At 43.0% G+C, this 18,840-nt stretch overlaps 1 protein-coding gene across 14 annotated transcripts in view; it reads right to left on the bottom strand.

The window, feature by feature from the left end:
• The window catches only part of LOC121553920 (nuclear factor 1 X-type), a 153,935-nt gene that overhangs the window by 102,522 nt on the left and 32,573 nt on the right, over window positions 1-18,840 (bottom strand). The window contains exon 1 of one of the 14 annotated variants that reach the window (XM_045205704.1): window positions 361-1,099. The exons of the other annotated variants lie outside the window; for them this stretch is intronic. Within the exon in view, the coding sequence (XP_045061639.1) occupies window positions 361-363 (3 nt within the window). The 5' untranslated portion in view covers window positions 364-1,099. Of the gene's footprint in view, window positions 1-360; window positions 1,100-18,840 lie in introns of those variants that run through there. 14 annotated transcript variants of the gene reach the window in all.

Genomic DNA, 18,840 nt, shown 5'->3' with positions numbered 1-18,840 from the left:
AAGCTACAATCCTAACAATACACTAATAATAAAATGACTCAAATAAAATGGTTATTCAAACAGAGCAGGAAATTCAACTTTGCATTAAGTTAAAATCCATGCAGAATACCAACACAAGAGCTAGTACTCTCTTCTGAAACACCCTCATACCTGCTTCCTCTGTTAACACTTACAATAACTCAAATAAAAATAATTCAAGTTCTGAATGAAACATCATTGCCAGTCCTCAATAAAAATCATGTACATGAATGATTTTTGCCAAAGACTGAATTCGCTTCAATACTGAAATTCCATCAACAACAAAAACAGTCATCACAAAACAGAAGAGGATAGACAGAAAAAGAAAACCTTGGTAGTTACCATTTCGCTGTCTCATGATAAATTCACTGCGCCAGACAAAACAGTATCCCAGTTCGATACTGGTTTACTGAGTCAATACACAAACTGCCTTCCACAACTACAGTATGTTCGAAATTACTAAACAAATGAAGAAAGGCAGGAAAAGGGAAGAAAATTGTCCAATAAATGCAGGAAGAAGAAAAACAAAGTCAAAAATGAAGGAGAGGCAAAGGAGGGGGTGAGGATGGTGTAATAACAGGACAGAAACACAGGAGGTACTGTGGCAGAAGAGCTGCAAAACCAGGTGATGTTCAAGAACACGAGAGAGAGAGGAGGGAAAGTTAAAAAGTGAATTACAAAACATCAACAAAGGTTGTACGCGTGCAATCAAATATAATACAATTTAAATAAAGGGATGAGATCAGTTTAAAAATGTAAAATAAAATTGCTTCTTTGTTCGCTTTCAAAAAATTTTTGGGGGGGTGAAAAACTAAAAAATATGCTTTGGCAAAGCAGTAGTATCGTGGTATTGGTTCAGATCTGTAGGCTAAGTAAGACTCACGGACAGAGAGAGGAACTGAGAAACGGACGAAGAGAGGGAGGGGGGAGCAGGACAGAGACGAAGAGGAGAAAAAAACAACAAGAGGACTCAAATCAATGTTGGTAGAGTGTGTCCGACCGCTGGCAAACCCGGGCTGCAGCCTTCTTTCTCCCCCCCTCTTTCTCTCCAACTGTCTCTCTCTTTCTCTCTGTTCCTCTCCACTTTCCTTCTCTAACCATTGACTGAGTCTGTGCCAACGCGCACAAGGCCCACCTATTTGGCACAGAGTCCTGCTCAGCCTCAGCCAATACGCACGCTCCCAGCGACTGAAAGGGAGGGAAGATAGAGATATGGCAAAGAGGAGGGGGAGGTTGGGTTGGTCGCTGGTAGTGGAGAGAGTGGAGAGAGATAAAGAGCGAGGGAGTGCAAGAGAGAGAGAGAGAGAGAGAGAGAGAGAGGGAGGGAGGGGGGGAGCGAGAGGGATGGAGGAAGGGAGGGAGAGTGGGATTGTGTGTAGAGCAGACAGAAGGCATGTCATTAGCCAAATAGACAAGTCCAATCTAGTGGAAAGGCAAAGTCCAGAGGATATTCATTTTACATGCACCAATCCAGACAGCACCCGCTCCACTCTACTCCCCCCACCCTCCCCCCTCCCTCACCCATCCTGCCTCTTCCGTCACCAGCATGGTCACCACCATCTCATCAAACCAGCACGATCTCTCTGGTTGTCTCCCAAATGGCACCCTCTATTCCCTATATAGTGCACTACTTTTGACCAGAGCCCTATGGGCCCCGGTCAGAAGTATTGCAGTAAACAGGGTGCCATTTGGGACGCAGACACCCTCTCCCAGTGCACCCGCCCAGAGCCAATCCTTCCCTCCCCTCTCTCCCCCTCTTTCTCCCTCTCCTCCGCTCTCTGCTCGCGTTTCACCACCTTGGCACAGGATGCCATGAGAAAGCGCAGCCCCAAAATCCCACTAGACCCTCAAACCAAGCAGCTGCTCCTGGATTTACCACACAAACAAAGAGAGTGAGAGGGGGGAAAAGAGGAGAAGAACAACCATTCCTTTCCCCCCTTCTTCCCCCCCAAAATACATCCATCCATCCATCCTCTATCCAAAAACACTCTCCTGCTTTCCTGTTTTAAATCACTCTCTCGCATTTGTTCCAAACTGGACCTTTTTCTATTTGTTCTCTCACATTCATTCCAATTCTAAACTGGCCCTTTTTAGCAGCTGCGTGCTTGACAACAGCGTGTTCGACACACATTAAAAGTTTCTGTTACAAATGTAGAGTGCATTCCAATGAGAGGGGTTCAATCAGTGGACAATGGGAACTTGGGAACTGAACCGGTCAGCTACGGACTGGACCGTATCTCTGTAAATGTAAATGTAGCCTATTTGCTGTTTATGAATGCAGGGCAGGCAGATACGTGAAACCTTACAAAGGATCCTTTCACTGCAAGTCACAAAAGTATATGGCCTGTCTGTGCCTCCAAAAATACACATCTATCCTTTCTTTGTCATATAAAAACATGCCATTTTTGTTGCTTTATTTTCATACTCCAACATGTAACGTTGGATGTAAAGCATTTCCATCCAGTGACGTAAAGGACATGCAAAACATCAGGTAGGTTGAACTGCAAGGAGTTGGCGACTGACTGCATCACCCTGGCTACCACTTTACTTGCTCTCATTGGCTGTCTGACCCTAGTGAGGAAGGAAGGAGTGTTCAGGAAATAGGACATTTAGGTTCCACAAGGGATATAATTCATACATATACTGTATAATTAATATATATACTGTATAATTAATATATATACTGTATAATTAATATATATATACTGTATATACAGCATTTCCGAGGGGGAAAAATTTTTAAAAGGATAATTCTCACAGCCATCCCATGATAGTATAATTGTTCATTTTTTTGTGAACACACACACACATACACACAAAATCACAAACCACATAACCCATATCTAAGTGATGTGAAAATAATAAGTAAATTCGGGCCAGGAGGAAATTACAGAGATTGTGTCAAAAATTTGCAAAATGGGAGCAGAATCATGTAGGTCCTCTGGCATGGAAGCGGAACGATTTGATTCCGAGTTCCAACATTTCCAGCCCCTGCTGTGTTCCAGCCCGATGGCCACTCTCTGAACACCCCTACAAAGACCAACAATCCTCTGGTTCCAGCCCAGGGCCATCAGATCTACACAGCCATCTAGCCCAGCTTGCTCTCTCTGCCTCTGCCTGACAGTGAAGCCACGGCCTGGCTAGCCGGGTGGCTGGCTGCATGGTGCTGGATGGTGGTACTGAGCAAAGACCCAATCTGGAAAGGCTGGGCTGGACGGACACTGGTTGACGCACATGCTAATACATAGGCGGGCACCGAATGTGGGAAGGAGAGACAACACAGTTGCTCTGTGGGCACAAAATGTGGGGGAGAGCACCAAATGTAGGGGAGAGAAGTTACAGAGAGAGGAATTTGGGAGAAATAACAAGATGAGAGGATAGATAGATAGAGAGAGATAGAGAGAGAGAGAGAGAGAGAGAGAGAGAGAGAGAGAGAGAGAGAGAGAGAGAGAGAGAGAGAGAGAGAGAGAGAGAGAGAGAGAGAGAGAGAGAGAGAGAGAGAGAGAAAGGAATGAGAGAGGTGTGTCTAATAAGATTCTTGTTTTAAAATTATCAGAGAGTATCCATCCAATCTCTTAACTGAGCGTTAGGCATATTGTAATACAAAGAGATGGGGAGAGATGGCTACTTTGCAACCGGTAGTCTACTATTGCCACAAGTATCCATATTGTCATAAATATCATCCATATTGTCACAAGTAGCCTATCATGCTGCAACCACAACCAGACTGGAACAAAAACAGAAAATATCATCAAGTAAATTAATGAAAGCGCTCTATGATTCTGCACAATATAAGATAGCCCAGGATTCTATTGCTTACACTCTCAATGCAAAATATTCAATCACAGACTGGCCATAACATGTCCATAAATCTGATGAACCAAAGTAAAGAAATCAAGCAAGCTCACATTTTTCATATGTATACTGTATATATATATTTATGTGAATCAATTGATATGACATTAACACTATTTGGTGTCTAAGATTTATTTTATAAAATCCAAAATACCTCAATAAAGCCACACATTTTACAGCTGAAGATTTTTTCCCCAGATTAATCTTAAATTATGCCTTTTATATAGTGCCGGACTGCTGCAGTTACGAACAAACATGGCCTATGTGTGTTTAATATAATTAGCAAAATGCTGAACTTTTATTATTTTGGCCAGGACACCAGTCTATGTGGCACCCTACCATTTATTATGGGGCATTTAATATAATTTTTCAAAACGTATTTACATGCCTAGTTACAGTGGATCTGTTGGATGCATTTGGCCAATACATACGCTCGCTCGGCAGGCGGTCGGTGAGTGTGTGTCTGCCGCCAACAGCCGCCTGCCATGGGCCTCTTGCCGCGGGCCAGCGGTATAGTTACCGGTATCTCCTGTTCTGCAATCATGTTTTGGGTTTTTTGAGAGAGAGAGCTCATCTTATCTCCGCGTGCCACTCTCTCTTTCTCTAAACGGTGACCTTTGTTCGCGAGGCTGCACAGAGACAAGCTCGAGCTCTCTCCTGCGCTTCTGTTTCTCACAAACGAAAAAGAGAGCAAGTGAAGTTAGAGAGACGGGAAAAAAACGAGTGTTTGGGACTGGGAAAGCCGCCTATAGTTTTAACAATGAGTGTATGTATATATGAATGGACAAAGCCATCGATTCTACACAGAAACCGCGGGAAAATACTATACAGAGTATAACAACTGCCAAAAAGGCAGACAAAGGGAAAAGAACGATAACGTTTACCCGAGGCATTATGGTTTGTGTGTGAGCAACACCCACAGTTCCATTGTTGCATTTTTATTTATAATTGTTTATATAGAATCCTCAACAACCCTGCCCTATAAGCCTACAAGCAAAACACTTTTATATATCCTAGGCCAGCATTTAATAGGCCAGTAGGTCTATTGAGGATATCAGAAGGCCTCTGCACAAACTGCTCTCACACATGAGAAATAGGAAAGGCCTAACATTCCATATGAGGCAATTCAAAGCCTTCTCTCTAAGTTTGATACTATTGAATTATAAATGAATTTAAGTCCTACAAAACGGTTTTCTACTTCATATCTAATCTATAAGTGACATAGAATAGAATCCTTTCCTTTATAGGTCTAAACCAATTAGACATTAAATTAAGCTGAAAATTAGCACTAGCAGTCCAGTAAGACACACAAACAAGTCCCCATTAAATTAAAGCTGTAAGGCAAGGACTAAAAAGAAACCTTTAAATGTATATAGGCTACTTGAATGTTTAGGCAGACCATCTCTTTATCTTGAAAGGAAAACGTAGCCTACTGGCGAAGCCTGCCAAAATGAGTCTCTTTCTTTCAATAGCCAAGGAATAAGCAGGTAGCCTAACGTTGGATGAAAACAGCCCTCAGAACAAATGTAGGCTATATTTGCATTGCCAAGATTAACAACGGGCAGAAAAAATAAATAAAAAGCGTTGCCGAGGGGGAAAATAACTCCTTGCTGTGGGGACCAGTAAATTGTAATCTCTTCCAGAAAACATGTTCTGCTATAGCCGCTTTCTGTGTTTTTGTAGAACTGCTTTAGATGACGACGGCATTTCTGAACGTCTCTCCTCTCTTCTTGTTATATTTGACTCACATAATATAGTCTGTTAAAATAGGAACAAACCTCCTCTCACTTCATCTTTCAATAAAAACAGATCCAAAGTGGTGCGAAACTCCGCGTTATCGACTTACAGGCGCGAGGCTCAACCAAAAGCAGAAACACTTTCAGCCAAATAGGTCAGCTTTTTCTCACAGGAAAATTGAACATTTTACTATTCGTAAACATAAATATAGCCCGTGTGTGTTATCTATAGAGCCAATGTTATACTGCACATAATTTTGCTTTCAGGTTTTTAGTCTGAATAGGCCCCTCTGCAGACATATATAGGCTTAATTACAATGGTTTGTAACAATTTTAAACTATCAACCACATATAATAACCCAAATGATAAAGATTGACTACAAATAATCTTTCGGAATAAGATTAATAAAGAAATTGTCTATTTTCATACAGTGGGCCTATGCATTTAGCCTATTTGTAAATTACTTTAATCTTCTGTTTTGTTCTAGTATGGTCTTAAACGAGTAGAGACACATCATGTATGAAAATGGATGCCCTGGATAAGAGCGTCTGCAAAATGGCTAAAATGTAAAATGTAAAATGTAAAAATGTTATCATGTAATAACATCAAAAATAATCCTAATTAGATAAATGAACCATGAATACACCCCAACAATATATTAAATGTTTCTTTACTGCTTGAAATGACTAAAAAAAGACTTTATTATTTGACAAATTCTGCTACATATTGAGATTTAACAACGGATACATGCAACTAATACACAATACGTCACAATTTCGTTCACATGCTTTGAAATGTCCTTTCAGCCTGGTTGCCATCTCTGTTGAGAAATTACTTTCCACTCCTTGCCACTGCTGTCATTTGCCAAAGACTGGAGTGGAAAGTAAGCTAAAAAAGACTTGTAGATCCGAAAACAAATGATCAAGTTGATTAAATAATGTTTAATTTTCGTGCACTTAACCTTATAGCCTGAATCAGTACGAAGTTACATTTACTCAGAAAAATGCTTTTGCTTTACTGGACAATAGTGCAATCCTCTATTTCTAATGTTGGCCAATTTTGGCAAATGATGTTTTAAACAATGAAATGCTATTCATTGGATTCATATGTATTTATTGTTGAGACAGTTTGGTAACCTAAACGTTTTTTTCTGTACATAACATAGGCCTTTTATGTGGTGTAGCAGTTGAGAGTATAGGGCAACATTTTATTTTCTTCTAAAATACAAAATGTACAGTAGAAAAAACTAATTAACCATCAGTATATTTGTATAAGCTAATAATAATAATAATAATACTTTTTCGATGCAAAAATACATTTGGGGATAATATAATTATGTTTCTTTACTCAAATGCCTTGCTCAAACAGTCTGATCATGCAGAAATATTATAAATTACAAAAACACTTCATACCATTGCCATTCAAATATCACTGCTTCTGTCGTCAATGTTTCTTATTTTTCATAGTAACATTTCTAGAAATGCATTACAAATGCATTGTAAAAAATAACACAATTCACCTATCACACAAGTTAACGTGTCGTTGGACTAGATGATTATTTCCGTGTTAGGCCTACTTATAAATAGGGATATGATGTAAAAAATGATGGTTATGGTCAAGTTGTGGAAGGAAATCGAATTATTATTTTTTTAAATGTGATTGGAATGTATGACTTCATTCTATCTTAGCATAAGGTGAATTCAAGATGGTGAAGCAACGACAGGTGAGTGACACGGAGTACTGGAGATCTGCACGTATTCTCGCCCTCTCCCATAAAACACAAAGTCACTGGAGAGCGCGAGGACGGACGTGTCACAGTTGGAATTGGGAGGACAACATTCGACATCTGCTCAGTAAAATCACATATTGACAGGTACTGCGATGATGTAAGGGAAAGAGTGCGAGAGATTTGGGCCACGGCACCTGTGGATATTTTCCACGTCATATGCTAGTGTGTGTGCGTGTGTGTGTGTGTATGTGTGTGTGTTACAGCTTACTTTCTAGGGTGTTCTGTATTCAAGTTTCGGTGTTCTAGAATAGATTGCGAAATTACTATGAGTCATTAAGTTTTTTAAAGTGCCTGTGCTTTGCATAGAAAATCCAATGCAAACTTCTTAACTTCCCTCCTAAACTTTGTATAGGGCAGGAAATTCTGCATTAATATGGAGCATTCTGCCATTTTAGGCTATTCTGTGTTAAAAGAAAAAGGGAAAAATGTGTTCCTAAAATGTGTTCCTATAGCTACAGCCAAGTTTCCATGTTTTTATTCCCACGAGGAGAGCAGGAAAAGCAAGGTGTGCAGGACAGCACAACCGCACTGCAGTTGCAGCAGACTAGCATACCATTGCAAGTTTGCAACTGTGTATAGGCCATAGGGTTTAAAACAATAGTCAAAAGAGCAAAGACAGGTTACAATAGCATCACTTCTTCCTCACAATCTCTCTCTCTCTCTCTCTCTCTCTCTCTCTCTCTCTCTCTCTCTCTCTCTCTCTCTCTCTCTCTCTCTCTCTCTCTCTCTCTCTCTCTCTCTCTCTCTCTCTCTCTCTCTCTCTCTCTCTCTCTCTCTCTCTCTCTCTCTCTCTCTCTCTCTCTCTCTCTCTCTCTCTCTCTCTCCAAAATCCAGAAAAACTCTGTCCTTTCTTTCTTTCTTTCTTTCTTTCTTTCTTTCTTTCTTTCTTTCTTTCTTTCTTTCTTTCTTTCTTTCTTTCTTTCTTTCTTTTCTCGTTAGTGAGGCAGTTGGAATGATGATGAACGTGTGTCTGTGCATCGTTTGTAATTATCCCTGTTTACACACTGACGCATTACTATGTGTGAAAGTCTGGAAGCATTTACGTGGCGAGGGAGTGTGTGTGTGAGTGTGTGTGAGTGTGTGTGAGTGTGTGAGGCCCTGAGTGTATGTGTGCTATAAACGGAACCAGACACACAGGGCCCTGACCGGATCGGAGCCTCTTCCAGCTATACACTACAAATCCCAGAATGCACAGCAGGAGGCCTAGTCCAGACAATGGCCCAGTCTTATGCTAACAATTTCCTGCCTGGTGATAAGAAGACTAAAATATCACAATATTGACAATTGATACAGCAGCCTAACATTACTGAGAAGATTCATTGTGTCTATTGGATGCGAAATAATGCATTCATAACTCATTCATTCAGCCATTCATTGATTCATCCATTCAATGATTTATTTACATTTACATTTGAGTCATTTAGCAGACGCTCTTATCCAGAGCGACTTACAGTTAGTGAGTGCATACATTATTTTATTTTTCATACTGGCCCCCCGTGGGAATCGAACCCACAACCCTGGCGTTGCAAACGCCATGCTCTACCAACAGAGCTACATCCCTGCAGGCCATTCCCCTCCCCTACCCTGGACGACGCTGGGCCAATTGTGCGCCGCCCCATTCAGTGCTACATGACATTATTAAGAGGGTATATTTCAGTGAAGGGCAGGGAGAAGCAGCTAAGCGGATCAGATATGTCACTAAGTCCCCTGTCCATTATTATTGTACCAGTTGCCCCGGGGGCGGCGCTAGGTATTCTCTGTCTGCCCCCCAGCCGGCCGGCTCCAGTAAAAGTGAATGCACAGCATTCCCCCCAGCAGTCCACAAGGGCGGCCATTCCTGAAAAGGTCAAGTGGGCAGTGCCTGACACTCAGGGGGGAGGGCAGGGTGTGTGTGTGTGTGTGTGTGTGTGTGTGTGTGTGTGGTGTGTGTAGGAGGCGGGGGGACAGACAGTTTTCCAGCTAAAGGAGAGGGAGGGGACTGTCTCACACTCTGAACCTGAGTGTGTGTGTATGTCTGTCATGGACACTGTCTGACACACGCATACACACAGTCAGGTTCAGATACAGTATATATCGTATTCCAATAACAGCTTGACCACAGTACAGCTGCAGGGACTTGATATAAACTTTGTATGAGTGTTTGTTGAGTACAGCAGGAATGAAGCAGATAATTTAACCAGATATCCCCTCTCCTCTCCTCTCCTCTCCTCTCCTCTCCTCTCCTCTCCTCTCCTCTCCTCTCCTCTCCTCTCCTCTCCTCTCCTCTCCTCTCCTCTCCTCTCCTCTCCCCTGCTCTGCCAACAGCCAGCCAGGACCCGGCTCTCCCTGAAACAAGAGATGCTCTATTGAGTGAGTTCCCTCCTCTCTCTCCCTTTCTCTCTATCTTTCTCTACTGCTCTCTCTCGCTCTCCCCTTCACTCACTCTTACTCCCTCTCTCTCTGTTTCTGTATCTCTCTCTCTCCCGCTCTCTCTTTTATTCCTCCTCAGTCCTCCCTCTGCCAGTTAGTGAGGCGAGGTGCCAACCCTTCCCAACAGCCGGGCACGATGCCCTCACCCTTTATGCAAATGCCTCGCCACCATCCCACCAGCCCAACTCACACATTAATTCTGGATCCCGCCAACCCCACCTCCAGCACCCTTCCCGAATTCCACCACCCTTTCCTCGCTCTCTCACTCGGGTCTGCAGTCTCTCTCTCTCTTTTGACATCTCTCTTTATTTCTCTCTCTCTGTAACCCTTACTCTCTCTTGTCATCTCGGTCTCTCGTTCTCTCCCTCCGTTCCCCTTCTCTCTTTTTCTCTCTTCTCCCACACACATGGACCACCCTACACAGCTTGACTCGACCAGACTCCAAACTTGTACAGTCATTCATTCCACCAGTGCCAAACGGACAAGTGCAATGAGACTCCCTTTTAGCCTTCCTAGTTTACACACACACACGCACACGCACACACACACACACACACACACACACACACACACACACACACACACACACACACACACACACACACACACCTGGCAGGCAGTAACTCTTCCCTGCCCACATACCTCATTTGACTATAGCTAGTATAAACAGAGATTTGCTCCAACATTTCCCAAAGCCTTTAAAGTGTTACTCTTCTCTCTCTGTTCTGACGACGACATCTTACATAAGATATATCCATCTAAAGAACCCTCATGTTATTGAACTGGAAATGACTCCATTGAAATGTATTGTGTCAGGATTATACACCGTTGATGATGCATTGTACTGTTTATAAGAGGATACTACTTTACCAGTCTGTCTTCACCAGTCGGTCATCACCAGTCGCCACTTTTGTAAATGTACTGTGTCAGTTGATGTATTAGGATAGTAATAATATGGGTCTGTCATCACCGTAGAATACATGTATTCGTTGTGAGGGATGGCCGCATTGTCCTCCACCACCTACACTAGGATGAACTGTCCTGTTCTCCTCCTATTGAAACCCTAGTCCTCCACCAACTGTTACACTTGTCAATCTTGATGAATTAAATTGAACTAAAATATATGTTAGTTAGTGCCCAGAGCTTTTCCTAGTAAGGTTATATTTTCAAGGAAAACGGGCCCTAATCATAGTAAATGGAACTCCACTAAAATCCTGTGGCTCGGTTACAATATCCTCTGTTACAACATCCTCTGTTACAACATCCTCTGATACAACATCTTCTGTTATACATCCTCTGGTACAACATCCTCTGTTACAACATCCTCTGTTACAATGAAGCGATGCATCTGGCATGCAAGTGGTAGCTAAACTAGTATGGACATTGGAACATAGTCCATGAGTCACTAGAGCTAGACCCTGCACTGTTTGTGTGCTGTCTGGTGCTTGGTTGGCAATGCGAGGGTTAAAGGCTGCACTATATATGTGTTGGGGCATGGCCTGTTGGATGGCAGTGCCAGGGTTAAAGGTGGTACTTTTTGTGTGCTGAGGCTTGTGCTCGACCGTCTGCTTATTTCTAGTGAGAAGTTGTTAAAATAATCGTAATCTTCAAGCAACTCTTTTGTTTGAAAAGTGTGTCCCAAATTGCACCCTATTCCCTACATAGTGCACTACTTTTGACCATGGCCTATAGGTATCTCATCAAAAGTGTATATAGTGCACTATATAGGGAATAGGTTACCATTTGGGATGCAACCAGGGTCTGAGAGGAGACACAGGGGAGGGAATCACATCTCTCCAACGGGGAAGATATAGAACCTGTTTAATTTAATTCAGCCCTAGATCAAAATCCTTTAAAAAACACCTAAGAACAGTACTTATTTCAAACACCTTTTCCTACTTCCTAACTCAGGGGTGGGCATCTACGGCCCGTGGGCCCAGCACTTTCAATAGCTAAATTCATGGCAAAAACCACCTAAGATGGGCACTTATTCCAAACACTTTCACTTCCAAACCGTAGTAACACAGTGACAGATATGGTGGTGGTACCGCTGGTTACACAGTGAGTCAGAACAAAAGAGAGAGAGCTGGACTGTTCTCCTATTCTGAGAGTAGTTGTTGCACACACACACACACACACACACACACACAACAAACGCACACTGTAGCTGCCACGTCAGATGCTGCTCAACTTCTTGGCTGTCAGTCAGGAGACGCAGGGCTGATTCAGGCTGAAAAGAAGGAGCTTGCCTTTAAAGCTACAATCTGTGATCTAAGAATATTTTCAAGAGTTCACTTTCAATTCTAGATTGATTCTTGAGGAATATAACTTGCGTTGTGAGCCTATAGCACAACTGTCCTTACCTTATCGTAAACTCAAAATACACTTTTTTATTACTCCCTTGTTTACAAACTGCCGTTTTGCTGAGAACAAAACCCAGACTGTAGCTTTAAAATGTGCAGTGCAGTAGCCATAGCCGAGCCAAGCCTCACACCACCACTGTGGCCAAATGAGTCAAGCCAGAGCTATAGCTGCTACTCCATCACAAACAGAAACAGCCATGTGGGTTTGACCTCTGCTGTTCTGTTCAATCATGCTTCAGACTGCAAGAGAAGACTGTTTCAGGATGGAGACGAGAGAGTTCCAGAATGTTTACGGTTACCAATTGTCCTGTTACAGTGTGCACGACACACACACACATTCGAGCTTCAGGGCCGAAAAGCGAACACACAGTGTATACAAGAATCAGATGTACAATAGGATTTAGAGTTTACGTCGTTCTCCAATAGGAAGGAATAGCATTATAGAATACAACTGCTGTATTGTGTGAGTCAATAGTACAGTTTCTGGCTTTCAAATATGTGATTCTTCAGGGGGAAAGGAAAGGGAACTCCAGTAAGTTCTCTGTCTAAAGCCGCGTCGCAAATGACACCCGATCTTCAAAGGGCTCTGGTCAAAAGTAGTACACTATGTAGGGAATAGGGTGTCATTTGACACACAAGCCCATCAAGGGGGATAGAGGAGGATTGAGAGGAGGTACATTTCCATAATATCTGATTCCTCAGATAGGTACTTGGCTATTAGCGCTAGCTCCCTCTAAGTAGTATAATATGGGCTGTGTCCCAAATGGCACCCTATTCTCTATATAGTGAACTACTTTTGACCAGAGCCATATGGGGCCCTGGTCAAAAGTAGTGCACTATATAGGGAATAGGGTGCCATGGTTTTGATGCATTAGCATTCCATCACATCCCGTAAAGAAATTCAATATGTTCAACCATTTTAGTCTGGAGGGGAAGACAGTAGAGTCAGGCAAGTTGGAGAACCAGGTAGGGTTTAACATAGAGGCTGACTGGGGAGGGAAGTTGGGTAACTGTCTTTGGGAATGAATGGCATTCCGTTCTTAGACAATGGACTAGCAAATGGAGAAATAGTTGTTAGATAGGCTAGACAAGCTGTTTTCCAAGGAAAGTTAGCACAGTTTCACAAAATCAGAGATAAGACCCATGGCTCTTACTGAGAGAGAGAGAGAGAGAGAGAGAGAGAGAGAGAGAGAGCGCAAGAAAGAGAGCGCACGTGCGAGAGAGAGAGAGAGAGAGAGCACGCACGAGCGAGAGAAAGAGAGAGAGAGGGTGTGTGTGATATTGTGTGTGTGTGTGTGTGCAGGCACATGTGCAGGTATCTCCTGTACTGAGAGAACTCTGAGACACAGAGACAGTGAGCAGTAGGTTCCAGTACTTACTCTGGTCCAGGTCAGCATTTTATCACCTGTGTAAAAGGCCTGACTACACACTGCCACACTATGATTCACACACAAACACATCCCAACCCCCCACACACACACAAAAGGCAAATCTTGAAGTAATAACAAATAAAATGGGGGAAGTTTTACATTATTCTGATATTTGTTTAAAAGCGGTCGAGAATTCACTCCCATAAAGCCTCCATCTCAAAATTCCTCTGTTTAGAACACGAGAGAGAACATTCAAACAGTGTAAATTCCCATTGCTGGGAAATTGATCGGCCCTATTCCAGGAGCAATCCATAACATCTGAATATAAAAATAAATAAATTGAGCGCAACTGGGAAAACACAAACTGCCGGGAACTAGTTCGATTCACATTGGAGATGTATGTTTTTCCTCCTCCATGGCTGTGTCCCAAATGGCACCCTATTCCCTAAATAGTGAACTACTTTTGAACAGGGCCCATGGGGCTCACAAACTCATACCACTCTCACTGAGCTGGCTTGTTGTCGCCCCTGTTCCAGTTAACTCACCACAAGCCAGAGGGAGTGCCGCAAGAATGTCTAAATCAGCATCATTAGGCCTGTGTGCTCTAAACACACACGTTTCCCCTGAGTCTGGAGCCCTGGTGTGTGTGTGTGTGTGTATGTCTTTAAGTCAATAAACACAAACATATCACCATCTCCCACCCAGCCACAACCCCACCTAGCTATCTGCCTCCCTAGTTGTAGCCGCCAGCCCCCCAATACCGACAACCGCCCTCACCCCTGCACCACGGTTAACCACCCGTGTGTGTGTGGTGAGAGATGGGGCTCCAAACGTGTTTAATTTGAGGGTCTGACTCCGAGTTGAAGAGTTGCGTGTGTGTGACTGTGTTGAAATTCCACAGGCGAGATTGGTCAAATTAAACTAGGAATAATGTAAGGAGTGTAACAATGGAAAGTGTTAGAAGTGAGTTTGTGGTAAGACATTCTAATCCACATCTGCATGTGTTTTACTATGGTTTCACATTAACTTACAATTGCCTCTCAGCGCATGTTTGTGTGTGTGTGTGTGAGGGTGTGTGTGTGTGTGAGTGTGTCCCTCTCTTCCCCAATCCATATGGGTATTATCAACCGTCATTACGGACAATTTAATAACGATCACCATCAGAGTTGACTGATTCTTACCATGTTATTTAGCAATTGTCAATATTTCTGGCAGTGCCGCGGATGGTGGATTATACAGTGGGGGAAAAAAGTATTTAGTCAGCCACCAATTGTGCAAGTTCTCCCACTTAAAAAGATGAGAGAGGCCTGTAATTTTCATCATAGGTACACGTCAACTATGACAGACAAAATGAGGAAAAAAAATCTAGAAAATCACATTTTAGGATTTTTAATTAATTAATTTGCAAATTATGGTGGAAAATAAGTATTTGGTCACCTACAAACAAGCAAGATTTCTGGTTCTCACAGACCTGTAACTTCTTCTTTAAGAGGCTCCTCTGTCCTCCACTCGTTACCTGTATTAATGGCACCTGTTTGAACTTGTTATCAGTATAAAAGACACCCGTCCACAACCTCAAACAGTCACACTCCAAACTCCACTATGGCCAAGACCAAAGAGCTGTCAAAGGACACCAGAAACAAAATTGTAGACCTGCACCAGGCTGGGAAGACTGAATCTGCAATAGGTAAGCAGCTTGGTTTGAAGAAATCAACTGTGGGAGCAATTATTAGGAAATGGAAGACATACAAGACCACTGATAATCTCCCTCGATCTGGGGCTCCACGCAAGATCTCACCCCGTGGGGTCAGAATGATCACAAGAACGGTGAGCAAAAATCCCAGAACCACACGGGGGGACCTAGTGAATGACCTGCAGAGAGCTGGGACCAAAGTAACAAAGCCTACCATCAGTAACACACTACGCCGCCAGGGACTCAAATCCTGCAGTGCCAGACGTGTCCCCCTGCTTAAGCCAGTACATGTCCAGGCCCGTCTGAAGTTTGCTAGAGTGCATTTGGATGATCCAGAAGAGGATTGGGAGAATGTCATATGGTCAGATGAAACCAAAATAGAACTTTTTGGTAAAAACTCAACTCGTCGTGTTTGGAGGACAAAGAATGCTGAGTTGCATCCAAAGAACACCATACCTACTGTGAAGCATGGGGGTGGAAACATCATGCTTTGGGGCTGTTTTTCTGCAAAGGGACCAGGACGACTGATCCGTGTAAAGGAAAGAATGAATGGGGCCATGTATCGTGAGATTTTGAGTGAAAACCTCCTTCCATCAGCAAGGGCATTGAAGATGAAACGTGGCTGGGTCTTTCAGCATGACAATGATCCCAAACACACCGCCCGGGCAACGAAGGAGTGGCTTCGTAAGAAGCATTTCAAGGTCCTGGAGTGGCCTAGCCAGTCTCCAGATCTCAACCGCATAGAAAATCTTTGGAGGGAGTTGAAAGTCTGTGTTGCCCAGCGACAGCCCCAAAACATCACTGCTCTAGAGGAGATCTGCATGGAGGAATGGGCCAAAATACCAGCAACAGTGTGTGAAAACCTTGTGAAGACTTACAGAAAACGTTTGACCTGTGTCATTGCCAACAAAGGGTATATAACAAAGTATTGAGAAACTTTTGTTATTGACCAAATACTTATTTTCCACCATAATTTGCAAATAAATTCATTAAAAATCCTACAATGTGATTTTCTGGATTTTATTTTCTCATTTTGTCTGTCATAGTTGACGTGTACCTATGATGAAAATTACAGGCCTCTCTCATCTTTTTAAGTGGGAGAACTTGCACAATTGGTGGCTGACTAAATACTTTTCCCCCCCACTGTATTAGAGCAGGGATAGGCAACTAGATTCAGCCGTAGGACGATTTTTGTCGCAGCGGATGGTCGGGGGCCCGAGGATAATTATATGAATTTGTACACTGCAAATTGACCACAACTATGCCCAAAAAGAGATTGTATTTGAAAATAACAGTAATTTCATACCTTGATTACATTGAGACGCGATCAGGTTTACTTTTTTCATTTTTGCTGAATTCAAAACAAAAAAATATATATATATATTTTTTTTTTTTACTAAACTTTGGCAGGCCAAAAGGAATCCCTCCTGTTGCCGACCCCTTTATTAAATCCTAATATAGGGACTAGTCTGCAATCAGACTGAAAACAACAGCAGCAGGCACCTGCATCTAACTTTCTCTTCTCAAAGCATGAGAAATAATAATTTGCAAATAACTAATTTAACCCTTCTTGAACAACATGAACCATCACCAAGCATCTATGTTTAGAGGAACACGTTTGGGCCAATGGAATTTATTCACACTGACAGCCAGAGAATCACGACAATAGCCATTAAGTAGGAATGGACGCATGTATTGTGAGGCCTGTACTTGCACAAACTCAAGATTGCGTCAGTCACATCAAAACATAAAAAGACCGTAGTTGCATCCCAAATGGCATCCTATTCCCTATATAGTGCACTACTTTTGACCAATAGGGTTCCATTTGGGATGCAGACCTAGCCCTCTTATCAAGCCATGATAAGCAGCCATGATTAGAGCATATTATGGGATGAGAGCGTTGACGTGTCAATACTGTCAATGTGTCAAGTGAAAAGCAGGTCTGTTCAACGCGGCCTCGTACTCCCATTTTCATTCTCAGAAACACACACGTATGTACGCACTGACACATCTGTATGCAGGAAGAAGAAGCTTTCATAAATTAATATTCAGCCCAGCAGCTTTGGAAGTACAGTGCAGTACGTTGCCATGGCTTTTCGAATCACACAACAGTATTCTGATTAAAATGTTGTATATAATCAAAATAAATGAATCACAGACGATCTGACTTACTCTATGAGCATCATGATCACTTGGCCAAGTGACTGGGAAGAATCCAGAAAAAGTCTCCTCTTAAGTCTATCTATGCCAACGCTGCTTTAAGAAATACATGACAAACAGAAAGAAAGGAAAGTAGCTAATGTTACAACAGAGTTACAGCTAATTGTGATGTGACCTATTGATGTGAGGGTCTGCAAGTGCTGCAAACTGGCCACAAAGAAGTCTCTCTCTCTAATACAGTACACACACTCATTCTCCCTCTCTCTCTGTTTCTACACACACACACACACACACACACACACACGCACTCTCTCACTTTCTCTCTCTCCCTACACACACACAATCTCTTTTCCACACAGGCCTCCCTCCCTCCCTCTGTGTGCTCACAGCTGTGGATCTTGTACTGGGTTCACCTAAGGTAAAGATATGGTATATTACGTAATGGCTTATAGATTTTTCCACCCCTGGCAGGCAGCCAAAACCCTCCTTCTCTCTCCAGAGGAGTGAGAGCAGTGAGTTGAGAGTAGAGTAGAGCAGAGAGTTAGAGAACACTTTGTTCTACTGAGACTGACTGACTGTACTGTTCAGGCCTAGCCCAGCCTGGACAGTACAGTTCTACTACGGTGGTGTACGGAATCGTTTTTCAGTATGAAAAGTACTGGACTGACTGACTGACAGAGAGAGAGAGAGAGAGAGAGAGAGAGAGAGAGAGAGAGAGAGAGAGAGAGAGAGAGAGAGAGAGAGAGAGAGAGAGAGAGAGAGAGAGAGAGAGAGTGTGTGAGGGGGACAGAGAGAGAGAAGGACAGAGCGAGAGAGAGAATGGGGGAGGGACAGAGAGAGCGAGAGAGAGCGAGAGAGAGAGGACAGAGTGAGAGCGAGAGGGACAGACAGAGTGGGGGACAGAGAGAGAGGACAGAGAGAGAGGGGGGACAGAGAGAGAGAGAATGGGGGAGGGACAGAGAGAGAGAGGACAGAGAGAGAGTGAGGGGGGCAGAGAGAGAGCGAGAGAGAGAGAGAGAGAGAGAGAGAGAGAGAGAGAGAGAGAGAGAGAGAGAGAGAGAGAGAGAGAGAGAGAGAGAGAGAGAGAGAGAGAGAGAAAGAGAAAGAGAGAGAGAGGGACAAAGAGAGGGGACAGAGAGAGAAAAAGAGTGAGAGCGCTGCTCTATATTGATGTGACTGTCTAACATGCCTACAGCATTAGACGCTCCTGTCAACACCTCCCCATGCAAACGCTCCACACTTGTCCCTGTGGTGCAAACACACTAAAATAAATGACCTTCAGTGTGTGTTGTGTCATGCCAATGCAGTGAAGCACTGGTACTCTAGACCTATGGTATCCTATGAGCCATGATCAGATCAACTGGCAAAAGGTACTGTATTACACATACACTAACCTATAACTAGCTGTGTAGTTGATGAATGGTTGTTCCAACCACAGAATGAAAT

Source organism: Coregonus clupeaformis, chromosome 20, assembly GCF_020615455.1.
Source record: "Coregonus clupeaformis isolate EN_2021a chromosome 20, ASM2061545v1, whole genome shotgun sequence".
In the NCBI taxonomy this organism is placed as follows: Eukaryota; Metazoa; Chordata; class Actinopteri; order Salmoniformes; family Salmonidae; genus Coregonus; species Coregonus clupeaformis.
This window is presented reverse-complemented; position numbering and strand designations above follow the sequence as displayed.